The sequence below is a fragment of the Cervus elaphus genome, chromosome 6 (genome assembly GCF_910594005.1).
Source record: "Cervus elaphus chromosome 6, mCerEla1.1, whole genome shotgun sequence".
Classification (NCBI taxonomy): Eukaryota; Metazoa; Chordata; class Mammalia; order Artiodactyla; family Cervidae; genus Cervus; species Cervus elaphus.
In genome coordinates this window covers 25,388,466-25,415,525 of record NC_057820.1, presented here as the reverse complement: position 1 = coordinate 25,415,525, position 27,060 = coordinate 25,388,466, and the positions used below count along the sequence as shown (strand labels likewise).

The window sequence follows — 27,060 nt, the reverse complement described above, 5'->3', positions numbered from 1 at the left end:
AGATGGGGAGGGACAGAAAGGCCTGGTGTGGTGCAGTTCATGGGGTTGCAAAGAGTCGGACACCACTTGGCAACTGAACAACAATAGCATAGCCTTCTACAGTAAGTCTCTGTATATATGAACCTCCAGGTTGCAAACTTTCAAAGACATGCGTGACAGCCCGTGTATACCAGCTGTCATACTGTACTACTGTACTTTTCAAGGCACTGTCCTTAAGATTTAAAGTGTTTTTTGTGTCTGTTTTTTATGTATCTATTATTTGTGTGAAAAATACTATAAACCTATTACAGTACAGCACTATATAGCTGATTATGTTGGGAACCTAGGCTAACTTGGGATTCACGAACAAACTGAACTTATGAATGTGTTCTTGCAACCAAATTCGTTCGTATGTACGGGACTTACTGTACCTCAGTTAGAGTTGCCCAAAGTAGACTGGCTTATGTGGAATGAGTTCTTTGTATTTGGAACTGCTCAAGGATGTCATAGCAGGGATTCATTCCTGGGTAGATAGGCAGCTGGAGGAGAGAGGCTATAATATACAATTCAAGGGTAAGAGTCTATGATTAAAAGAAAACAGAATCTTTGTTTCTTTTTTTGGCTGCACTGCATAGCTTGCAGGGTCTCAATTCCTGGAGTTAAACTCAACAACCATGTTTTAAGCACTTACTGTATGCAAAGAAAGTGATATCAGAAATACAAAATAACCAGAGATGGTATTAATACTTGTCCTAAAGGAACTTAACAAAAACAAGCAGGAGGAGGGGGCATGTAAAAAACAGAATATCTTATACCCCAATAGTTTCTATTTTTTCTATTTCATTTTGGAAGTGGAAAATCAGAAAGCAAAGGTTCTAGGGAGTTCCCTGGCAGGTCCAGTGGTTAGGACTCGAGGCTTTCAACAGTGGCACTAGCTGCCATTCCCCACCATCATCCATGGCAAATGTTAATGGATCACAGTACACCTGCTCCAGCGGTGGATTCCCAATCCTCTGTTCAAAGATTTAATGGATTCTCTTAACAGCCCTTATTAGTCAGCTGGAGTCAGCATGGAGTCAAGATGACATCTGTTTTACATTCGCTGGCAGTGGCATTATACAGAAATCCACATTATTTTAGCGCTCAGTCAGTACCTTGTGCCTGTCTAGTTTAGCCAAGAGCTCCAAGTCAGTCCTGTCTGACACTCCACCATGAAGAATCAGGACTTTCTCATCAACCAGAGTGGCCAGTGGAAGCCAGCAGAACACATCTTGCAGTAGTTTTAGTATTCTCTTGCCGTGGATCTGAAAACATGATACTAAGTTTTAAATAATTCACTTGATTTATCTGCACTGAGAGAAACTTTTGCTTTTAAGAGCTGCATACCTTATATTTATGCATCACTTCCTTGGTAAAACCATATCTAGAGTTAGAAGCAGAAACAGATATTAAATTTAGTGATATTAAGTATGGCACAATTGCATTTTTATCAAAATGTGTATTGTATATGTATACCTATGGCTGACTCATATTGATGTATAGCAGGAACCAACAAAACACAGTAAAGCAATTATCCTCCAATCAAAAATAAATTAATTAAAAAAATATATATATATAGAAAAAACATTGCAAAATAATTGCCAACTGTTTAAAATTATATTATCTGTGGGTAGAAATATGGGATACTTTAATTTTCTTTTGCTTATCTATATTTTGTACTTTTTCTATAGTGAACCCTTACTGTTTGTATGATTAAAGTGTTTGGCCAGGTGAAAACAAATGTAATAGTTTTATTAGAATAGTAGGATAATGTGTAAACTTTTAAGAATATCTTTTAAAATGGTATATATTGTGTATTCCACTTTATAAACTTGAAGACTGCTTTTAAAATGCATCTAACAAATAAGAGGCTCTGGAAAAATAACTTCACAGCTGCAACCAGTAAAGACCAAATCCCCCAGCATGTTTTGGTCTGTACCGTAAGTTCACCATATGGTCCTCATGGTTTCCTCGGTTAAGATGGAACTCTTTTGGGTAAACCAACATGAAGGCAAAGAGAACCATTAGGATCTCGACTGAATCCTTCCCTCGGTCCACAAAGTCGCCATTGAACACATAGGCCCGCTCTGGTGATGGGAGGCCGTTCTTCCCAACGAGGAGTCAAGTCCAAGAAGAAACAGCGGGAGGAAGGAAACAGGAAATCGGGTCAAGCCATTGTGCCTCTGACAGTCACATCAGGCCTGAAAGCCAGTGCTGTGCTGTCTGGCTTTTTTCCAAATGGGAAATTTCAGTAAAAGATGGAAATATTGGAAATACTTTCTGTTGGTCTCATATTTCCTTTCTAGCCAGGCTGAGGTTATGACATGCTCACCAAAATAAATGTGTTCATTATCCAAACGCACAGTGTTGCCAGGTGGTTTGTGCCAAGGGCACTGAACTTGTAATTCCAAGGCTCATTTTAAGTTCTGGCCACTCTGTCTCTAACTGGCAATAATAATACTAGCTGCCATACATTTCTCAGGATTTAACAAGACAACACATCAGAAAATGCTTTGTGTTAATTACATTAGTGGAATATTTATCACTATGCAGAGCATTTGGTAACTAAAAATAGGTATGATAATGGCTTTTAGTTGCTTTGATAATAAATAATTTTCTCTATTTAGTACTTGATTTTCTTTTTTTCAAATAATGATTTTATTAACCATAGATTTTCTCTTTTTTAAACAGTCTACAATGGGGAACACATGTAAATCCATGGCTGATTCATGTCAATGTATGGCAGAAACCACTACAATATTGTAAAGTAATTAGCCTCTAACTAATAAAAATAAATGAAAAAAAAAGAAAAAAAATAAACAGTCTACAAAAATACACTACAATATAATGCAATAATCATTTTTACATTCTGCATTTGCTACATAGTAGCAAATATTACTCTAAAATATTTTAAAATACAAGTAATACTTAAGCATTTTTTAATAGATACTGTATGTGAACTTCTAAATTAAACCTCAGAACAAGACAGGAACATAATTTGAGGGTTCATACCTTATAAAATATAAATATTAAGTCATCCAACTGGCCATGTAAATCTCCTAACAAAGAAAAAATATCAGTTTTGATTGATCTTCACCATTGTTTCTAATTTTTACTATAAAAAAGTACTCATTGTATACCTAAAACTAATGCAATATTATGTCAGCTGTAACTCAATTTAAATAAAAATATCCAGGAAAACCTGATAAACTTATGGTCACTCATTTTTCCATATATAAGACAGGGACAAATAATTAGCTGCTTCCTAGGTGGTTAAGTGGTAAAGAATCTACCTGCCAATGCAGGAGACGTGGGTTCAATCCCGGGTCAGGAAGATCCCCTGGAGAAGCAAATGGCTACCCACTCAAGTATTCTTGCCTGGGAAATTTCATGTACAGAGGAAATATAGCCTGGTGGGCTACATAGTCCCATGGGTCAGAAAGAGTCAGACATGACTTAATGTCTCGGTGTTAATGTCTTCCCTGTTGCAAGGTTAGTCACCATTGAAAGCAGAAAGCATAATATTTCTTTTGTATGATTATCACAAACAGTAAATGACATATTTTTACTAAAGCAGAAATGGGACAGAATGGTGTAGGGCTAAAAGCCTGGATGAGAACTGGAGAGGTTTTTGCCCCATCTTAAAGTAAGAAGCTGGTATTCACTGATGTGGGTCAGTATTATAACATTTTTCAAGAAGTTGGAAATCTAGATTTTAACATGAAATCCTCCCAACTTTCAAATGTTGGAAAATAGAAATCTAAGAACATTTTGAAGCAGACAGGACATATCGCAGGCTGCGTGTGGCCCTGGAAGTGCTAGTTTACAGCCCCTGTGTGTTATAGTTTCCCCTATAATGGATACTAAAACATCACTGATCATATAAGGAGATGGAGAAAGTTGTCATCAACGGGATTTCTCTTTAAGAGTAAATGTAGATGGAAGGAATCATTTGCTAGGTATTTAGACCTGTTCAGGTACAATAAATAAACTGTCTTCTAACAAGCAAAGGTCTAGTTATTTGCTGGGATTCTGTTCTGAATGGACAGCATCAGTTTGGGGCCAAATCTGAATCTCTTGGAAAAAGTCAAGAAGAGGCTGGGCCCTCTGGCCCACAGTTCTTCAAGGCGCCAGCCCTCCCCAGCCCATTTAAGTAATTGTGGAATAAATATGTAAATATATTCAATGTGAAGGCATGACGCTGGCCTGCCCACCTGGCCATCAGGACCCCTCTAGCCCTCCCCTCTCTCTCCCACAACAGGCAGAATTTTCTGGCTCGTGTCCAGCGCATAAAGCCACTTCTGACCGGCTCTTACCACATACTGTGATTTCCTCGCTGTAACAAGTGGAGACTCGGTTGATGTTCGGCAGTTGAACCAGGTGTTTCCTGGCTTCGTGCAAAAGATTCAAGACATAGCGAGCATGGAGCCTCTACTAGGAGGAAGAGCAGGGAGGGGACAAAACAACACATATTCGTGAGGGAAGACGGGTCACACGTTTACCACTGAATGACCCCAAGACCGCGTTAAGTGATCTTAGTAAACTGCTCCTGGGACCTGTGCACAGATCGTTTCTTTTTCACTCATCTTCTGCCTTTCTTCATGTTTTTCATCATCCTTTAAATACTGAACCAATGTCCTCTTCCTACCTACTCTGTGTAACCCTTCCTTGCCTTTAGCTAGGGAGAAACATATGATTGTTTTATGAATAAGTGCCTCTACGCTGATGGTATCAGTGATCCTGACATTACTGGGAAAATCATCCCAGCTTCTGCAGTGAATTATCTTCACGTGAAATAAGGGGAAGGATTGGAATCTGGCCTAAGAGCCAGAATCTGGCCACTTCTCACTACCTCTATGCTGGGGTTTCAAGCTTGGACTATATTGCAGTAGTCTCTTGACCCACCTCCCTGTTTCATCCCTGGCTCCCTACACTCTATTCAGCAAACAGTATGATTATTTTAAAAAGAAAGCTGGATTATATCATTTCTGTGCTCGTGGTTTCCCCATCTCCTTCCGAAGATTGAGTCTAGCCTACTCACCCCTCTATCTCCATCTCCTGACGGTTGTCTCCTGGTTCCCTCCTCTCCAGCCCCAATGGCCTTGCTGATGTCCTGGAGCAGTCCAGGTGAGGTCCTGCCCAGGGCCTTTCCATCTATTCCCCCTGCCTAGAACTCTTTCCGCAGATGTACACATGGCACACTCCCTCGCCACATTCGACCCTTGCTCAGAAATCACCTTTTCAGTAATGCCTTCCCAGATCAGTCTGTAAAATTGCCATCTCTCCCACTGGGAACTTAGTTTATGCTGTGACGTAGCTCTACCACCTAATATATTACATATTACATATATATATATATAATGTATATATTACATATTATACATATATATTACTAATTTGTTATTTATTATGTCTCCCCACTAAAATGTCAGCCCTCTGTGGGCAGAGATTTGTGTCTGTTTTGTTCACTGTTCAGTGTAGTATCCGGAACAGTGCCTGCCCATAGCAGTGCTCAATATCTGTGAGATGAATGAACAAAGAGATTACATGATTAGGAGGAGGGGTTTTCAATATATAAAAACCAGCTGATCACCCACAAGGTCCTGGCTAAGAAAAGGGTGAGTGGATCTCTCCAGCAGACCCCTGACACGAACACCCTAAATCCAAGGCCATTCCTTTAGCATTGTTTCCACTCTGCTGCTACCCTTTCCGTGGGATTGCTGGTGATGCAGGATCCTGGTGTGGGCTTACCTGTTTCCATCTGAAAGCTTCCACCAGGGCAGTTGCGTGGTCAGGAAGGAGCGGGAAGGAGAGGCGTGGCCCGGTGTAGCTGTCCGGTACCTCGATGGACTCATAGTCACCGCAGTTCTCCATTTCGGAGTCCTGGGGGGATCGCTGCTCAGTGAACATGCGGGCCAGGAAGTCCCCTAAGCAGGAGAGAAAGAGTGGGCTGGCTTAGAGCAGACCCGCAGGCTCGGGAAATACAGAGTCCGTTCCCTGGACTGCACTTGAAGGGGAAAGGAGAAGGCAAGGTCGTGAGAAACTAGGATGGGCAGGAGAAAGGTTTCATCATGTCAAATCCATTTTACTTTTATTTTAAAAGACTGAGTGACTTAGAAAGACAGAGATTTGGGGCTTAGGTTGGTAAGCAGGAGGAAAGGGGTACTGGGGAAATGAACATATCTCCAAAAGGTTTCCTATGTTTTTCCACATTTGCTTCTTTTTGTCCCCCTTCTCTACAAGGATGGTGTCGAAAAAAATTAACGCACATTTAATTTTCTTAAAATTTTAAGTGGAAGTTCATAGGCACTTCTGGGGTACTTAGTACGGCAGATGCCTCAGACTCTTGGGCAATTGATTTCCAAAGGCCACCGCCCTAGCATCACTGCCTGAGGGCTTCCCCTGGATCAGCAGAGAGGCCGGATGCACGTCAATGATCCTTCCCATCCGCCCCTCCTAGCAGCTCCCACCAGTGACTCTCAGGAGTTGACATAGACTCCAGTTCCCGCTGCCTTTAGGTTGGAGGCTTCCTGGGCTGTGTTTTGCATTATTTCCCTGACAAACTGCCGGTTTAGTTACCCACTCCTTTACTGCATACCTCCCCGTTTCTGAGCCCCTCCTCCACCTCCCAGTGTTTCCTCTATTTACCAAAAAACCTCCCTGTGCTCAAACTCATCTCCTTCTCAAACTCGTGTGCTTCCAGGAGAACCTCCTCACTCATTTTCACTCCCCGGGCACCCCCCACCTCCCCCTGATGTCTCTGACCCTCAGCCCGGAGGACCTGCCGGGGGGCAGTTCATACTCACTCTCGTTGTGACTGCTGGGGGTGAAGTGATCCACAAGGTAGCTGAAGAAATTGTGGAGCTGCAGAGAAACCCAAGCAGATGTGGCTTTAGAGACAGAAGGGGACCCCAGGGGTGATCCACAGCCTTCCAGGCCCCTTGGGGCATGCTGCCCCGGGGGCTGAGAGGCAGGGCTGGAGGCGGTCCCGTCCCACATCCCGGCGCACCTTGACCTGGTCCTGCTGCCCGGCGTACTCGATGGACTGGAAGATGCTCCAGGTGCAGTGCCGCCTCATCTCCAGGCGGGCCATGTAGCGTCGGTACCACCGCTGGATCAGGGCCGCTGCCTTGAAGGCTGTGACACAGATGGAAAAGCCAGCTTGTGAGATGGGGCTCCCGGGGCCTAGCGGGGAGCTGAGGGTGGCGGGGGGCAAGATGGGGGAAAAGCACTACATTTTGCCATCAGATAGGAAGGATTTGTCCTATTGATGGCCAGGGAGCCCGATTCCCCCTCCCGGCCCCCATCCCTCCTTCAGTCTTACCTGTTAGTTATACTCATATCACTGGAGGGTTATTGGAATTCCCACTGTTTGATGAAAACATTTATACATGTAGAGGTGGAAAGCTTGGATTCTGAGAAGGACATGTAAACTGGGGCGGCTGCACAGTTGCCATACACTTGAAGAGTGGGAAGATGCAAGTGTTAATCAGCCATTAACAGAGAATGAAGTTTTGCCACGTGTGTGTGTGTGTGTATGTGTGTTTGTAACCTGGATGAACTTGGAGGGCATTATGCTAAGTGCAGTAAGTCAGAGACAGGCAGATACTGTATGATATCACATATGTGGAATCTAAAGAATACAACAAACTAGGGAATATAACAAAAAGGAAGCAAACTTGCAGATCTAGAGAACAAACTAGTGGTTGCCAGTGGGATATGTAAGTGGGGAAGGGCAATATAGAGGTGGGGAATATGAGGTACAAACTATTTGGTATATAATAAGCTACAGGATATATTGTACAACACAGGGAATATAGCCAATATTCTATAACAACTGTAAATGGAAATTCACCTTTGAAAACCATATAAAAAAATAAATACATTCAAATGCAAAAAAAAAAAAAAAATGGAGTGGGATAATGCAGGGGTCACAGGGTGGGGAGGATATTTTGATACCAGCTGGCTCAGATGGTAAAGAATCTGCCTGCAATGCAGGAGACCTGGGTTTGACCCTTGGGTTGGGAAGATCCCCTGGAGAAGGGCATGGCCACCCACTCCAGTATTCTTGCCTGGAGAATCCCATGGACAGAGGAGCCTGGTGGGCTACAGTCTATGGGATTGCAAAGAGTCGGACATGACTCATAACAATAGACAGGATGTCAGGAGTCTGGTTCTGAGCCTGGAAATGCCCTGACCAGCTATGTAGCCTCAGTCCAGTCAACTTTCTGGGCCTCAGAATCCTCATCTGGAAAAGGAGATGAACTAGATGATGAGTGGGGTGAATAGACATACACACATGCATCACTACATACTATCATGTCAGGTGGGAGTCAGTGGTTGCTGTCCCCATATTCACTCTATCCCTGTGGCTTGTATCCCCATCACCTCACATCCAGGATGGTGCTGACTATCTAATCTGAAGGGCAGTCTGTGGATTTAAGACCTGTGCGGGGTGCTCATGTACTGTAGGATGGCTTGAGGAGGTTTCATTCTTTCTTTGAGCTTTAGGACCTGCAGTCAATTACTGTGCCAGAGAAGAGGACAGCTGTCCACAGGAGTAACTAGACTCTCCTTAAACTCCTGGGCCTGAAAGTGCCCCCAGGGGATGAATGGAGCCTTTGTGGATAAAGCTGGATTACAAAGGAAACCCAGCAGGTTCACTCAGGTCAACCTCGTGAAAAGCAGACCGATTGATTTAACATATTTAGCTGGCATTAGAGAGCTTGTGGAGTTCTTGCTGATATCCCTAAGAGGAAATCCAATAGTGAGTGGGAAAAGAGAACTTGAGAGGAATTTAAGCAAAGCTGAATTTGATCTTCCGTGAGGAAAACAAATGTCATACACTAAACAAAGGCACTCACAAAATAATAAGTGACAAAGACTAAATTATGTAAATCCCCATTCAGAATAGTGAATGCAACATCCAGAATAAGTGGTCCTTACCTAAAGTAACTCTTTAGGAATTCAGGGCAAACACACAGACATCTGCTCCTCACTATGGCTCTTACATGGAACCCAGGAATCTGCAGGTTTAACAAGCTCCATGCATCATCCTCACTTGTGCTGAAGTGTGAGCAACACTGAGGAACATCACGGCCACCAAGTTTCCGTGAAAATGTTGTTTGCTAACTCCTTGCCTCAGGCATTTTAAGGCAAATGCTGCCGACTAGACATAACCTCAGCTCCGCTTGGGCTGCTCAGGGCAGGGAAAGCGGGTAGTACCTCTGTGTCTCTTTGTCTTCTCTCCCAAGCCTTCATCTAGAACCTGGGTTACCTTTCATTGAGATGGCCACCATGAGGTATAGCATAGTTTAAGAACCTCTACTCCATCTTCCGTTCCCTACAGTGCAATAGAAGATGCTCGGGTTTCCCTTCCTCAGCCTTGGGCAGAGTATATCCTATGGGAAAAGTGACAGACACATCTGGCTGCGAAAATTCCACACCGAGGACCAGGCAACCACATGGGGAGACAGAGGCCCAGGAGAAGAACCATCCCGGAAGCTGAACTCCAGCTGCAGCTGTCCTGAGGATCACAGGCAAACCATCAAGCTGGGCCCTTGGCAAATTCCTGACCCACAAAATCACGAGCAGAATAAAATGGTTGTCTTAAGCCACTAAGTTTCGAGGCCATTGATTATGCAGCACCAGATAATTGGAATGAGAATTGTATAAATGTTTTATAAAATTATAAAACAAATTTAAATCAAAACAAAAAAAATCAATGTTTAAAAAGTAAATGTTAAACAAGCGAATCTAACCTCGTATGCACTGATGGCATAACCATGTAGAAAGGAGTTCTTTCAAATGACTTGAAAATTCAGGAATTGTATATGCCTAAGTGGATATACTCAAAGGGCAAAAAGAAGAAGTCTTTTGGAGGCAAAGAAGTCTTAAAGAGTTTTCAGTAATCATATTGTTGTAACAGTACTGTTATTGTATTTCTGATACTGATTTATATACTGTAGGACAAAGTAAATAATACCATACTGGTATCATTAGGGGGAAAAGATTTTTAATAAAGAGAAAGGAGATAGGATATCAAAGTTGTTAGGTAAAATTATTGTGATCCTAAGTATAAATTGTCCATTAAAATAATGCATATTTTCCAGATCTGTTCATTGAAAAAGTATAGGAAGTAATGGCCAACCTGGTAGCGAACACCCAAAACCCTGAAGAAATAGTGATTTCTAATCTGGAGACAAAAATGTGCAAGATGAGCCTGGGATGTGTTGCCAAACTAGAAAGGAGGCCGTGAGTTTATAAAGATACTTAAGCTCACAGTAACAAGTGAAAGTGAAAGTCGTTCAGTCGTGTCTGACTCTTTGTGACCCCATGGAGCATACAGTCCATGGAACTCTTCAGGCCAGAATACTGGAGTGGGTAGCCATTCCCTTCTCCAGGGGATCTTCCTAACCCAGGGACTGAACCCAGGTCTCCCACATTGCAGGTGGATTTATTACCAGCTGAGCCACCTGGGAAGACCTGTAGAAACAAGATGCTATCATTATTTCCCTTGCTTCCATCTATATCTTTGGTTGCCTCATTCTCTTCGACCTGATGCTTAAGTACTAGAATCCTTCATTGCTCTGTCTCTACTGTCACTCTAGGCTACTTCAGTGACCCCCATGGCTTCAACAATCACCCATACTCTGATGCCTTCCAAAGGCATGGATCTCCACTGACGTCTCCAAAAACCAGATCTGAATATGCAACTGTCTACTCAGCACTTCCACCTACATGTTACATGGGCACCTCAAACCCAATGTGTATAAATCATCACTTTCATTCTACCTGATCTTGGTTGTTCTCCATTAATTTTATGTCAGAAATTGGCATTATCACCTACCCAGGTATGCTGGATTTCCCAGGTAGCTCAGTGGTAAAGGATCCACCTGCCAATGCAGGAGTCCCAAGATAAAGAGACGTGGGTTCAATCCCTGGTGTAGGAAATGGCAACTCACTCCAGTATTCTTGTCTGGAAAATTCCATGGATGTGGGAGCCTGGCAGGCCACAGTCCATGGTCTGCAAAGAGTTGGACATGACTAAGCACAGCACAGGTATGCTATCTAGAAACCTGGACGTCAATCTTTTCTTTGCTAATACTTTATTTTGTTCCTCAAATTGATTTTTTTTTTGCTTGTTTGTTTTTTTGACTGCTATGCTGGATCTTCATTGCAGTGCACAGGCTTAGCTGCCCTGTAGCATGTGGGATCCTAGTTCTTCAACCAGGGATCAAAGCTGCATCCCCTGCACTGGCAGAAAGAAGAAAAAAGTGTAGCTGCTCAGTCGTGTCCAACTCTTTGTGACCCCATGGACTGTAGCCCTCCACGCCCTTCTGTCCATGGGATTCTTCAGGCAAGACTACTGGAGTAGGTTGCCATTCCCTTCTCCAGGCTGCATTGGCAGGGGGATTCTTAATCACTGGACCACCACGAAGTACCTCAGACATCACTCTTGATTCATCCTTCTCCCCAACCCCACACATGTAATCAGGTGGATCCTGTCCATTCCACCTCCTGAGTATTGTAAGAATTCATCCTCTTCTCTCCCATCTCTATAGCCACCAACTCTGGACCATGGCAATATCATCTCTTGCTTAGATGACTTTTGTTGTTATTGTTCAGTCACTTAGTTGTGTCCAACTCTTTGTGACCCCATGGACTGCAGAATAGCAGGCTTCTCTTTCCTTCACCATATCCTGGAGCTTGCTCAAACTCATGTCCATTGACTCGGTTATGCTATCCAACCATCTTGTCCTCTGTTGTTCCCTTCTTCTCCTGCCTTCTATCTTTCCCAGCATCAGGGTCTTTTCCAATGAGTCAGCTCTTCACATCAGGTGGCCAAACTACTGGAGCTTCAGCTTCAGCATCAGTCCTTCCAATGAATATTCAGGGTTGATTTCCTTTAGGATTGATTGGCTTGATTTCCTTGCAGTCCAAGGGACTCTCAAGAGTCTTCTCTGGCACCACAGTTTGAAAGCATCAATTCTTTGGTGCTCAGCCTTCTTTACGGTTCAACTCTCACATCCACATATGACTATTGTAAAAACCACAGCTTTGACTATATGGACCTTTAGCTTCTAAATTGTTCTTCCTTCTACTCTTACACCACCCACTTCAATCCCTGCCACAATCCCTTCTTCATGGAAGCCAGAAGAGTCTTGTATGTATGTAAATCTTTTATGTATGTTTTGAATGGTTTGTCAAGCCTTTAGAATAAAGTTTAAATCCTACCTGCTCCTGAGTGATCTGGGCTCTGCTCACCTCCACAGCCTCATGCCATACCATACTCTATCTCATTCATGTCAACCATTCAGTTCCTTGAATATGCCTTTCTTCTTGCTACTTCATGACCTTCGTACCCTCTACCTGAAATGCTCTTTCATCCCCTTTCTGCCCAACCTTATTTCTTTCACTTGTAAAGGTGGAGTTTGGGGTAAACCCCAATGGGTAACACTGACTCCTTGAGTAAATTTTAATTCTATTAAATATAGTTCATCAAGTCCTAAGATATTCAGCTGAGTAGCCTGTGGTCATGTCACCAGGAGGAGAAGCTGATTTTCAAGAGTCAGCATGAGGAGCAATATAATGATTTCCTGTCCACCCTGAGAAGCCCCTCCCTGTGCAATGAGGGCTTCCACTGAGGTCCCCGCAGTTAGTCTGAAGGTAGGAAGCACATACCTTTCTCCGCATTCTGGAAAGCAAAATGGTGTTGGGTTGAGGTGCCGCTTCCCATAACTTAAGTGCGATGTTTCTGCAGGACGCAGATAGCAGGTCCAAGGGAGAGTGAATTGTTTGCTGACAAAAGGAAGATGGAACCTGCAACAGGGAGATTTGGGTAGAATATTAGTTCAGGTAGAGCAAAGTATCTATGAGCCTTGTCTCCGACATCATAAAAACATATATAAAGCTATCATGTGATAGCACCCTCCTCCCCACCTCCTCGGCACATGAGATGCCCTTCCCCTGAAAACTCCTTCCATGTGTCATCTCATATCTCCCCAACGTTTTCATCCTTCCTACTGGCTTCTATTTTTCAGTCTAAAAACATACCGAAGTCTCATCTCAGAGCTGTTCATCATCACCATCCTTTGACCTCCTCTATCCCTCAAGCTATAACCTGACCTCTCTCTTCTTTTCATCCAGACTTCTCCTGAGCAGACCACTTATCTTCTCCTTAATTCCTCTTAACATCATCTTTTTCACCCTCACTACTGATCAAAACTTTTTACACTGATGTCTCCAATGCTTCATCTTTTCAGCCCTGACCTTGCCAGAATAGCAAGGCCATCATCTCATAAGTCATGCCTTGATTTAAATTTTACTCCATGGGTCTCCATGAGTCTACTCTTTTGTATGTTGACAAAAAATTAATCAGTCACTCTAAGAAAAAATTGGAAAATTTTATTTGAGCCAAATTTGAGGATTATAATCAGGGAAGAGCAACTCAGAAAGCTCTGAGAACTGTTCCACTGATGAGAAATCAAGGCACTGTTACATATGTTTTTTTGAGACAGAGGGCTATACACCAAATGATGTATTATTGACAGTTTACACAATCTAGCTCTGCAGGTGTAGAGTGGTTGGGCATGTGGCCCCTTACAGATTCATGAAGGAATATTATCTTTAAGGAGTTGTCTTGGTGCTAGAAGACTGTTGCTCTTTTGGTTGAGCAGGCATTCCTGTTAATGGAGGAAGTCTGGCTGATGCATATTGCGGATATATGATGCACAGAGTGGGGAGAGAGGAAGTCAAGGGCAGGGAAAATTTTTTAAGTTGAAATTTCTCTTGTCTTGCCATAAAATATGAATTTTATTTCATTGCATTTATTTTCTTTCCTTCTTGAGTTCACTGTCCTCTATCCATCCCTTAAATGTCAATTTTATTTGTATTCTACTCTCAAAGGTCTGCTCTCTCACTCTGTATACGCTTCCTACATAACTGAATCAACTCACATTTTCAAATATTACTCCCTCCCTCTTAAATCTCCATCTCCATCTCAGACTAAGTCTAAACTTCAGCCCTGCAAACCCAGCTTCCTGCTAAACTTTGGGGTGCCTCAGACTCCATGCAACACAAATACAACTCATCTCCCCAAAAGCCTTCTCCTTTTCTCCTTTCTTCAACACAGTTCTTACCTAGAATTTTTTTTTTAAGGAAGAAGCTTTTTTTAAAAATTGCGGCAAGCAGGTTCTTTAATTGTGACACATGGCATCTAGTTCCCTGACCAGGATCGAATCCAGTGTCCCTGCATTGAGAGAGAAAAGTCTTAGCCACTGGACCATCAGGGAAGTCCCCCTAGGATGTTTTTGCCTTTACGAGTATGTTCTTCCTGGCGGACCCTTGACTAACTTTACTCGTTCCTTAAGTAATGAGTAAAGATGCACTTCAGGCATCATCTTCCTTAAAGAAGCCAGTTTGACATGCCCTTCCTCTGAACTGCTGCCTGTCCCAGTTACATCTCTGATGAAATATAATTTACATTTCAAGACAGGACAAGAAAAATTGAATACAAACTTCTCTCTGTGTTGGTTTGGGTCTCCTCCTCTCCTCCCTGCTGTGGAGTGTGCCTCCACAAGAACCAGACCTCTTCAAAGGTGGAAGTGCCCGCTAAACCTTCAAGAGCAATACTTTTTCTGTCTTCTTAGTACAGTGTAACTTCTTAAATCAATAGTACTCTTTCCCAGCTTGCTTTGCATCATGTGCTTACCTGGACTATGTATCCTTGCTGAACTTTATGTAAAATATCAACATGTCATTTTGATGTATGATTCTTTGTTTCTAAAATGGATATAACCATGCCTTTGACTTCTAACAAATGGAGCAAGACCTTAGAGCTTTTGGAAAAGTTGTTTCCTGGTTCATAATCCTCAGTTTGGCTCAAATAAAATGATTTTTTTTCCTTCTTAACTTGATAACTGAATTTTCCTTGACATTTTCTTGGGGTAGCTAGCAAGCTTCAGAGACACCCAGCAGCTGACATCTAGAGTCTACCCTGAACCAGAGCTTGGTACCAGCACGGGCCCATGAAGCCTTGTCCACTTCTTAGTATTCCTCAAGTGTTTTGGTGAGTTCTCCTGATAGCCAGACATCATTGCTTTAAATGATGTCCTGAATTTTATTCAAGCTGTTTCTCTTGGGACTTGGAATCCTAAGCGGATACCGGTCTATTTCCTAGGCAGGAGCCTAAGTGGAAATTCCTAGGCAGGCACCTAGGAGGAACTTTGGAGTAAACTGGGTTGGCTGTCCTCTTTAAAAATTTGGCTTAAATTGGAAAGAGTATGTTCATGTGGTCTGAACAAATTGTTTCCTGGTGAAATGAGAGACTGAACCTGCTCAGCTCTGAAGAAAAGGGACTTTGTTTCTTCTAGCCATAATGTGTCTTCAGGTGACTGAGAAGCTGGCAGAAGTGTCTGAGAATCAACTCTCGTGACTCATACTGGTCCTACAGGGCATCCCACTACAATCATCAAGGAAATTCTGCTTACCAAGGGCACAATAAGGCTGATCACCCAGTGCTCTGAGCACCCACGGCAGTTTCAGACTGCTGGAGGGAGAAACCCAGACTTGTAAGAGAGTCGAACGGACCCAAGGGTAACTCCTTAGGGAGTCGGAAGCAGCACACATTCGATCCATCACATTGCCCTCAGTTGTTCAGATTATATCTGAAATAGGCTACCAAATGAATAGTGAGAAACCATCCTTCAAAGGCTGAGCAGCTTCCCATGGGCAGTCACTCCTGGAACCCCAGCTGGCTTCCTGGACAGTTAGAACAAAGTCACTGCTTGCAAGCACTTAACTCTTAAATGGCCAGGATGGGACTCTCCAACATTCCAAAACTATAGAGAAAGCCTCCTTGATAAAACATCTTTTCAAAATCCTGACCCTAAGAGAACAAAATTAATCCTAGGAGAAAGCTTAAAGTTATAACTCTTATCATGTCCTTGAAATGTAAACACAGCCCACATTGCCTAAAACTACAGCCTTGGCTCAATACGTAGAATTTAAAACTAAAAGGGGAAAAAAGAGGGTGGGAAGCTTTTTAAATATCAAGCGAAAAAGCTCTCAGACTCTGTGTCTATCTGGATATACGTATGATTGTGTATATGTTATAAATACAATATAACCCTCCCTCTGGATGGGGCTATTAAAGTTAATTTGTAAAAGAATTTTATTTAATTGATTTAGAAGTGCTTACAAATCAAATATTTCTAAATGTAACTTAGAATTACTCAGAATTTTAAAGGATCATGTGATCTAGGATTGATCTTTGCTGGAAAAAAAAGCAAGTTTAAACTGATAGTTTAATTAATATAGACATGTCTTTAGAGTTGAGTGGGCTTCCCTTGTGGCTCAGCTGGTAAAGAATCTGCCTGCAACGTGGGAGACCTAGGTTTTATCCCTGGGTCTGGAAAATCCCCTGGAGAAGGAAAAGGCTACCCACTCCAGTATTCTGGCCTGGAGAATTCCATGGACTGTATAGTCCATGGGGTCGCAAAGAGTTGGACACGACTGAGCGGCTTTTACTGTGAAGTTAAAAGTACAACAACATTAAATACAATACTTTCACTGTACATAGGTTTACTGAAAGTCAATTAGCTTATTTATCTATGTTATAAAATTGTCAACAAGAAAATTAATGGCCTGATGATATTTTCACAAATAATGAAAGAGATAAATGAGATTAAACATTTCTGAGTAAACTATTTAAGAACAATTATGTTTTATGGTATGTCTACCTAAAAATAGTTCCTCCATATTTTTGGCAACTTGAAACTTCAGAGGTCTGATAAGTTAAATGATGAAAATTCAGTGAATGTCTAGATCATTTTTTCTCTAGATTATTTTTAATAGGATAAAACTAGAATTTGTTTCTTCTCTAGGTTTCCTTGAATGTTAATCTGCTTTTAATAACAGATTGTGAAATTTCTTTACCAGTAACTTTCTGCACTTGCCTTTGAAATCTTTTATGGTTATTTTGGTTAAATGAATAAACATTGTTCATAGTAACTTATGATCCTACTTGCCAAACATTTAAAACCTTTTGATATCTCTGACAAACTTTCTCAAATTCTAAAGGAAGTTTTTTTGACCTCTAACTCACTTTGGGATCCTTCAAAGGACCCCCTGAATATCTCAAAGAGAGATATTAAACTAATCAAGTTTATTTGGTCTGCTAAATTACATGGAAAACATTGTCAAATGAGTAACAATAAACCTTCTTAAGTTATATTCTATGGGTAAACATTATTAATATAAATGTTCTAGAAATTATAAGAAGTTCCTAAAATTTGAAGTGTCCTGGTATGTTGTCAGTCATAATTCTAGTTATTATCTTAAAATTTCACATGTCACAGAAACAGCCAAGTTTCCTTGATGACTACATTATAATCAGGTCTTTAATGATGCTTTTTAAGCCTTTTGTCATTTACAGATAGCTACTGTCCCACTCTGATACTTATACAAAAATGCTTGTAGATGACTTGCTTTAACGCTCCAAAACTAACGTAGACTCGGTAGTAAAAGGACTTCTGCCTTGTAATGTGGGCTATTTCAGCAAGGGCTCTCTTATGTAAGGATACTGGAGAAATAGTAAAGGGGCCTCCTTTAACGAGTGATGTGGCTCCCTCAGTTGAGTCTCTTCTAAACTCTCACCACATTTCGCACCATTCTTGTATGCCACCTAACTTCTTACGAAGTATTGTTGTTTTCTGCACCTAATACTATCTCGATTCTATATAATAACATTAACCTTACAGTTTTGTTTCCAGTACTACAGGAAAAAAACAACCAAACTGCGTTTTGTTAACAGGTTATCTTTTTGCTTCTATTGATAAGCTGATCTTCTTGATTTACAAATGGATCCTACTTAAGGGGTGAACCGGACATGACTGAGCTGGTTATGCAATAATGCCCACAATGGACATAACTAAAGAGCTCTTATTGACCAGAAAGTCAGCACAACAAGCTGACCTAATTGCCTTCACCCAAGCTTAACCCACAACTCCCCCCCCAAAAATGGAAAACAGGTCGCAGAGTTGTTCATTCTTATACAACTGCCAAAACAGTGAGCCATTATGAAAACACCAGGGCATTCCAAATCTGACACTGTGGAAGCTAAAGCAAATCAGTTCGCTGATACTACAGTCAAAGAAGCAACTTTAAACACCGGTTCTGCCCAGCCTCGAGAATGTTCACTGCTCTACATTAACCCTGCAAAGGAAATAAGATTTTTTTTCTACAGGCTCAGGAATCCACCACGAAAGAAAAGAAACAGATACCGTATAGCAACAAAAAGGGAAAATTTTAACTCCATCACACAAATATGGTTTAGACCTGATAAAATGCCCCTCCCCAAAAAAACCTTATAGTGTCTATTGAAGCACATGTGCCATTACTCCAACATGTACATTCTTTATCCCATTGGGCATCCGAGAAAATGGTTTTATGGGAAAAACAGTATTTTTGGAAACTTTCACCCACAGCAGTTCAAAAGAAATATTATTACATTATTTACAGAGCCTTATTGAGACACTTAAAAAATGGTAACCAACTCTTTTTACAGCAAGCTTCTAGGATATGAAAACCTTAAGGATCATGGATTACAACACAAAGGTTTTGTTTATTGAAAAGGACACCAAATTAAAGATTCTTTGTAGCCATGATGGCAAGAACCTTTTCAGGTATTATTAACTAATCCATATGCAGCTAGACTGAAAGACATTAATGGATTCACAGCTCTTATTTTATTTATTTTCTTTGGTTGCACTGTGTGGCTTGCAGGATCTCAGTTCTCCAACCAGGAATCGAACCCATGCCCCAGCAGTGAAAGCACTGAATCTTAACCACTGGAAGGTCAGGGAATTCCTTCACATCTCTCATTTTTAAAAGGCCCGGGCCCACCACTCAAATGGACTTCAAGCCTATTTCTACCTCCTGACTTCAACTAATTCAAGAATCACCAAGCCTAGGATGAGAAGAAGATGATAACAGTAGCAGACAGCTAACCCAAGCATCTGGACCAGGCTTGTAAGACCCATCTTACTATGGTAAACAGTTCAGCTGACTGTTTACCAAATATTTAACTCTCTACTAAAAGTTAAAGTTACTGTTATCTTTCTAGCTATCCTTTTGGAAGGAAAAGATAAGATGGAAGGAAATCCTATCCTTCCTATCCAGATGGAAGGAAAATTCTTTAAAGTTGTCACAAAGTATAGTCACTGGAGACAATTTAACCAATGGTTAAATGGTTGGAGCTATCATCAAATTCCTTGGTCAATAAAAGGCTGATATAAAAAAAAATTTGTTTTAATTTTGCAAAGAGTCGGACACAACTTAGTGACCAAACAACAACAACAACAGGCCCCTCATAATTCTTGTCACTGACTTCAGATGTTCCTCTAATCTATAAAATGTTTCCCTTTTAGCATATACCATATTTGTTTACTACATTTGATTAATTTACTCAATTCTGAAGTTTCTATAATGGGAAAGTGATGTTGTAAAATCAAACGGCTCTTGATTTTTAAAACTGTCTTGTAATGGGAAACTTGTTCTATAATTCAGACTGAAATTGTGCTTTCATACCAGATTAGTCTGCCAATTTAACTATCTACTGACTCACATATAAAATCAGATTTCTTCATTGAACAATTCCCTTTCTAGTCTAAATGAAATTTTGGGTAGACGAGTAAGCCCTGAGGATCTACAGCTTAAATTTTTGCTTCTGACTTCACTATTGTTGGCTTTCTATATTGACTGCACTCTGTGTCATTTATAGAGTAATAATCTCTTGTGCCTCTCAATGTATATTCAAAACTCCAACTAAATCAATGATGTCTAAATGACTTGAAACTATTGATTATATTTATAGTTCAGCATTAAACAATGGGCATGCACAATTTACATACAGGGTAAAATTGTCAAAGTCCTATTAGACAGCCTAGAATTGACTATCAGTCCTTGCTAAGAATCCAATTAGCCATTTTGATGTATGTATGATCCTTTGTCTCCAAAATATATATGACTGTGCCTTCAAGAGGCAGAACAGTACTCAGAGTTTTCTGAGAATCTGCTTCCTGGGTTTGTAATCCTCACTTTGGCTCAAAAAAAAAAAAAGAATTTTTTTTTCTTCTTAATAAGTAATTGAATTTTTGTCAACATTTTCATCACTGTAACACCATATTATAGTTTTCTATTTTGTGTCTCTTTGCCATTAGACTGTGAGTTCCTTGAGAGCAAAGACTGTATGTTAACAAATTCATCATTTTTATCTCCAGGACTTAGCACAGTACCTGACACAGGGCAGAGAGTCATTAAAAAGTCATTAAATAAACTTTATGCCAGATTTATTTTTACACCACATAGATGAATCTTTCTCTAGCTCTTCTTCAGGAAGCATTGTGAGATGTACTGACTAAATATCAAGAGTGGATTCCACTTCTACATTTCTCCCCTCCCTTACTTTTATCCCACTCAACTTTATTTTTGAAAGTTATTATATCAAGGATGGTCAAAGAGTTGTTATCTTTACCCCTTGCATATCAAAATGAAAGGTTCGCCTAGCTTATGTTGGTTAACAATAAAGAAATAAAGAAGGAAATCAGTATATCTTTTTAATCTTCAAAATGGTTCCCAGATATAAGGGATGTCATGAAAGCAGATTCTGAGTATGAGGTAAAGTGAGAAGCCATTATAACCAAACCAACCAGAATACACCTAGATACCTGTAGTTCTAGAGCTGGAAGGGACTTCAATAATGATTGACTCCACCAATGAGTCACAGCTTGCTTTGACCATTGGTAACTTGCCTATAGATCCATGATGTATACTAAAATGTTTGGGTTTTGGAAGCGCACAGAATCGAAAGAAGTAAAATAATTCTCAGGGCAAAAACTGAAACAGTGAAAACTGTGTAAGATCAAAGATGAAAAATGAGCTCAATATGGCCTCAGACTGTTGAAGCAGCATCATTCAGTAATGACTAAAAGATGCCTCTCTGGTGATTCCCCAGCTGAGCCACCTTCTCAGGTAACTGGCATATTTACACTGCATGGGTAAGAGTCCTTGCCTTCTAGGATCTAACTTAGTATCATTTATAGCTGACATTATCTTTTTTTTTTTTTTGCCACACCATGTGGGATTTTAGTTCCCTGACCAGGGATTGAACCTGTGCCCTCTGCAATGGGACTGCAAAGTCTTAACCACTGGACCACCAGGGAAGTCCCAACATTATCTTTTTCTTTTCCCCTGAAATGTAGGTGATTGTTTATCTACCCACTAAGTAAACCCAAGAAATGGAAGATTCATCATCCAGGACTTGAAGACCTTGAAACACACACAGCAAACAAAGGGGCCTGCTCTGACTCTCTCCCCAGGCCAAACCTGCATCTATTTCCCATGTGAAATGGAAGTTTGTTGCCCTCATGGTCTCAACCATTTCTGTACATCAGGCTAGAAAGAAAGCTCTTACCTTCTTTGGTATTTTTTTTACTACCAGTCACAACGAGGCAGAAACCTCTTTAACACAAAGATACGGTCCCCATCTTATCTTCAAAGTTGGCTCAGGGATCCCAGGCTGATTGGACTTCTTCCAGATCTAGAGCCCAATAAATCAGGTGCAGACCTAGTCCGGCATGCCTGCCCCCAGAAAGCAAGAGAAGACATCCACAGTCCTGGCCAAGCATCCGGGGCTCCCTGCCTCCTGGCAATAGGCGGCCCTTGATCTCGGTCAGATCAGGCCTGTGGGAGGATTTGAAGGAGGAGGCTGCTCAAGCTGGGGTGTCTCGCTCACACCCAGGGCCAAGCCCTGAAGACTGCTCACTCCTGCCTCCTCCTCACTCCTAAATCTTCTTAAATCCGGGATTAGGAGGCTGTGTTTCTCAAGCCACATCTGAGAAGGCTGAGCTCCTTAACCTAGAAACAGAAGAGTGCTGACAAGACAGATGGGCCTGGGGGCTCGAGATCTCAAGGCGTCCCAGCTGCAGCCAGGCAGGAGGCCAAGGCTTTCTTTCTTGGAGCTGGCTTTTCTCTGTTTGCGAAACCTTACTGGAATATCCTGTCTTTTTTTGCTTATTCCTACTACAGACACCTTCCCCAAAGGTTATAACCTAAACTATTCATATGTTAAAATATCAATAATTATTCCCAGAAAACTTACTTTTTCAATAAATCTAAGATGCTTCTGTGTATGCTATTAGGCACTAAATATTCCCTGGGAATTTGTAAAAGAAAGAAAAGTTATACTCTGTTTACTTACCTGTATTTAGTAGGTCAAGCTGGTTAATTATGTTGTCCAAATCCTCTTTATCCTTATTTATTCTTCCTGATCTGTGCATCTTTGAAAGAAATATTTTAAACATTTCTATGATAAGTACAGGTTGAGAAATTTATCTTTGCATTATATGTTTTGAAACGCTACAATTAAATATTAGTTTGAACCATATGACATTGACATTGGAAATTATGTAATACTAAAGTTTTATGGCTATTTTCTTGGTAGAAGGTAACTTATCAAAATAAAATAACACTCTACCCTTTCAAATCCTTTCTGCCTTGAATTCTCTTATGTCTGGTATTTTCACATAGGTTCACTTTTCGTTAGTGGTTGACAGTTAAAATATTTTCCCTAAATTGACTGAAAGTTAAAAGATGGGTTAAATCCTATATTATTGAGAGTATGAGATAAAGAGCCCTCTCCATTACAATATTGGTGGAAATATAAATTGTTTTACTTTTTTGAAATTAAACTAGATTAAATTTTAATTGAGATTAAATTATGTATTTAACTTATTAAATTACAAATTTGTAAACTGTAAACTTTTGGTCCAGAAATCCCACTTCGAAGTATCTTATAAAGCTACACGCCCACATAAAAAGTGATAAGGATTTTCGTTACCATATTGTTCTTGATCATGAAAAACTGGAAACAATTTACAAGTTCATAAATTGTAGAATGGTTAGTTATTGTATATGCAGGAGAATACTATGTAGTCATTTAAAAAATGTAGATCAATATCCCCTGTCATGAAAAGATGTTCATATTTCATGTTATATGGAAAACACAACATGCTATATATATATAATCTAACCTCAATTTGCAAGAAGAAAAAAAATTGCATATTGAAACATTTTCTAGTTTCTGTAATTGATACTTTGGCCTCTTGGGGCTTTGCTGACCAGATAGGGATTACCTCTCCCAGGGTTAGCTGATTCCTGAGATAGCAATGAACCTGTACATGAATATTATTGTTGATTCCAGATTATGTTTAAGGAAAATTTTGGTTTCCCCATGGATGTTGAGTCCACACATGTGGCCTTTAACTCTAGGTTTATTAGTGAACTAAACTGAGACCTCTGTCTTTTGGTAAAGAGAACTAGAATAAAATGAGCAACTATGCTCATACTGGAGTTGGTTAATTTAGTAAATCGGCTAACCTCCCAACACAGTATATAAAATAAGTTACAAAGAAATATTGTATAGGGGTTGTCCAGGTGGCGCAGTGGTAAAGAATCCACCTGCCAATGCAGGAGATGCCAGAGACACCGGTTTGATTCCTGGGTCCAAAAGATCCCCTGGAGAAGGAAATGGCAACCCACTCCAGTATTCTTGCCTAGAAAATTTCATGGACAGAGGAGCCTGGTGGGCTACCATCCATGGGGTCATAAAGAGTCAGACACGACTGAGCAATGGAACACAAACACAAACACTGTATTAATACAACACGGAGAATGTAGCCAATATTTTATAATAACTACAAATAACATGGAAATTTTAAAAATTGTGAATCACTATGTTGTACACCTAAAACTCATATAATGTTGTAAATCAACTATACTTAAAAAATAAAACAAAGGGATGATTGAAAAAATCCAAAAGGATTCCTCAAAGCCTCACCCTAGAATTAATCAATACCCTACAAATAAGGAGGGCTTACAGGGAATCAGACCAACCACAGAGGATTATAAAGCCCAGGGGGTTATAATCCCTTGTATTAGTCCTGCAATCAGTTACCCATCGGGAAACCCAGTGGCCGTGGATAGAAATATGTGCAAGACCTCCACACTGTAAACAATATTGTTATCCCTCGTCATCTTGTTCCCAGCCCTCACACCTTATCAGCTCCCATTCCTACCGAAAGCAAGCCTTTCACTGTGAGTGAGTTTTGCTATCGTTTGTTGTTCAGTCGCTGTGATGTCCGACTCTTTGCAACCCCGTGGACTGCAGCACGCCAGGCTTGCCTGTCCTTCATTATCTCCCAGTGTTTGCTCAAACTCATGTTCATTGAGTCGATGATGCCATCCAACCATCTCACCCTCTGTCACCCCCTTCTCCTCCCGCCCTCAATCTTTCCCAGCATCACGGTCTTTTCCAATGAGTCGACTTCTCGAATCAGGTGGTGAAAGCACTGGAGCTTCAGCTTCAGCATCAGTCTGTCTGATCTTTTTTAGCATCCCTAGGGATAAGGCCCATCAATATCTCTTTGCCTTTAACTGGAAATGACAATAATACATCTGAACAGTAATTTAAGGTTTACCTAAAAGTCCTGATTTCTCACAAATCCTAAAGGCTTATTTTTATTTAGATGATGTAATGTTCTCTAGAGGCTCTAATCTATTGTAACATGTACATGACTGGCTTCACTGCTCCCCTCACAGGACTCCTCATAGAAAGACAGCATCTGCCTGTCAAAGCCTTTAGCCTCAAAGAGACACAGGGTCTCCAAGGAGAAGTTGCAGTTTGTTCTAACTCAAGTTTGCTTTTTAGGGGACTTCCCTGGTGGTCCTGTGGTTAAGAACTCACCTTGCATGCTGGGGATGAAGGTTTGATCCCTGGTGGGAGAATTAAGATGCCGCAGAGCAACTAAGCCCCACACCTCAACTACTGAGACTGCACGTTCTGGAGCCCTTGTGCCACAATTTCTTGGGTCAGCTGGCTACTGTCATAACAGGGTTCCAAATTTTTCTCTCATGGTTCAGCCTATCTATCTATCTATCTATATAAATCTTGTTGAAAAACACTATAGTTCAATTGCTCAGTTGTGTCCAACTCTTTTTTTTTTTTTTTGTCCAACTCTTTGTGACCCCATGGACTGCAGCACGCCGGGCTTCCCTGTCCATCACCAGCTCCCAGCTGCTGCTGCTGCTGCTACTGCTGCTAAGTCACTTCAGTCGTGTCCGACTCTGTGCGACCCCATAGACGGCAGCCCACCAGGCTCCCCCGTTCCTGGGATTCTCCAGGCAAGAACACTGGAGTGGGTTGCCATTTCCTTCTCCAATGTGTGAAAGGAAAAGTGAAAGTGAAGTCACTCAGTCGTGTCCGACTCTTAGGGACCCCATGGGCTAGGGCCTATCAGGCTCCTTCCTCCATGGGATTTTCCAGGCAAGAGTACTGGAATGGGTTGCCATTGCCTTCTCCACACCATCTCCCGGAGCTTGCTCAAACTCATGTTCATTTGAGTTGGAGATGCCATCCAACCATCTCATCATCCTCTTTTGTCCCCATCTCCTCCTGCCTTCAACCTTTCCCAGCATCTGGGTCCTTCTAATAAGTCAGTTCTTTGCATTAGGTGGCCAAAGTATTGGGGCTTCAGCATCAGTCCTTGCAATGAATATTCAGTGCTGATTTCCTTTAGGATTGACTGGTTTGACCTCTTGCTGTCCAAGGGACTCTCAAGAGTCTTCTCCAGCACCACACTTTAAAGGTATCAGTTCTTTGGTGCTCCGCCTTTTTTATTGTCTAACTCTCACATCCGTACATGACTACTGGATAAACCATAGCTTTGACTATATGGGCCTTTGTCGGCAAAGTAATGTCTCTGCTTTTTAATATGCTGTCTAGGTTTGTCATTACTTTTCTTCCAAGAAGCAAGCGTCTTTTAATTTCATGGCAGCAATCACATTTTGGAGAACCAAGAAAATAAAGTCTGCCAGTGTTTCCATCCTAATCCTATTATTTGGGAAGATCAGGGCGATCTAGGTTTTAAAACATTAATAGAAAGCTTAATGAATCTCTCTGCCCTTGGACACTCTAATTATCAACTCTTTTTCCTCAAAGTCTATGAAAAGGAAGGAAATGCCCTCAGAGTACTTATTTAGAAACACGGAGATGGCCGTCACCAATAGGGTATTACAGTCAGTCATAGGCCCTGTGGTGCCCCTTGCCTCTGAGCCTTTCCTACCACTGCCCTTTCAGTAAAGGCCACCAAGAAAGAGTCATGGGTTCCTCCCTGACTGTCTTTGTTCCTCACACTGTTGAAAGCCCTTCTGAATTCCAGCCATACCCAACATCTGTCAGCAAGACATCTTACTCCCTATGAAATTCTCCTGTTGCCCGCACCCAATATTACTCTGGCTCACTGTAATAAGCCTAACCTTGCCACCCTTTCTTCATCCTCTAGGTACAAAACTCCTCGTGACTGTTTAACTTCTACAGATCATCTCTCTCTCTCTCTCTTTGGCCATGCCACATGGCATGTGGGATCTCAGTTGCCTGACCAGGGATTGAACCCACGCCCCCTTCACTGAAGTGTGAAGTCTCAACCACTGGAGCACCAGGGAAGTCCTTAATAGACCATTTCTTGACTGCCCATACGACTTGCAAGAAACCCCTTTAACAAATGTTGACTTTTCATGGCTTATTGATGGTTCTTATTTAAAAGATGAAAATGGTTAATATTGTGCTGGGTATGCAATTGTAACCTCTTTTGATGTTATCAAGACAATGTCTTTGCCTTTGGTTACCTCATTACTACAGAGTGAATGACATGCTTACTCAATCTTATATTTCAGCCATGGGCAAAACCATATATATTAATATTTATATACACAGTAGATACTCCTTTGGAGTAGCCCATGACTTTGGAATGTTATAGAAGTAATGAGAGTTCCTTACATCTAATGGGGATAAAATTTAAAATGTCCCATATATTCAAGATTTATTAGATGCTATGCTTCTACCAGCCACTCTGGCTACTACTAAACTTCTGAGCATTTTAAACTTGACTCTCTGGAAGCTAAAGGGAACCACCCCACTGATAT

At 41.2% G+C, this 27,060-nt stretch overlaps 1 protein-coding gene and 1 non-coding gene across 2 annotated transcripts in view; both read right to left on the bottom strand.

Moving 5' to 3' along the window:
- PPEF2 (protein phosphatase with EF-hand domain 2) overlaps nt 1–22,360 on the bottom strand; it is a 41,391-nt gene extending 19,031 nt beyond the window's left edge. The window contains exons 1-10 of the mRNA XM_043906434.1: nt 22,280–22,360; nt 12,703–12,840; nt 7,028–7,155; nt 6,825–6,882; nt 5,770–5,945; nt 4,335–4,449; nt 3,031–3,077; nt 1,958–2,124; nt 1,366–1,402; nt 1,134–1,283 (exon numbers count right to left, since the gene is read on the bottom strand). Coding sequence (XP_043762369.1) covers nt 1,134–1,283; nt 1,366–1,402; nt 1,958–2,124; nt 3,031–3,077; nt 4,335–4,449; nt 5,770–5,945; nt 6,825–6,882; nt 7,028–7,155; nt 12,703–12,757 — 933 coding nt within the window. The 5' untranslated portion in view covers nt 12,758–12,840; nt 22,280–22,360. The remainder of the gene's footprint in view (nt 1–1,133; nt 1,284–1,365; nt 1,403–1,957; nt 2,125–3,030; nt 3,078–4,334; nt 4,450–5,769; nt 5,946–6,824; nt 6,883–7,027; nt 7,156–12,702; nt 12,841–22,279) is intronic.
- Nucleotides 21,170–21,242, bottom strand: TRNAG-CCC. The gene has a single exon. It is a non-coding gene; the product is annotated as a tRNA-Gly (tRNA).
- Nucleotides 22,361–27,060: the final 4,700 nt, after the last annotated feature.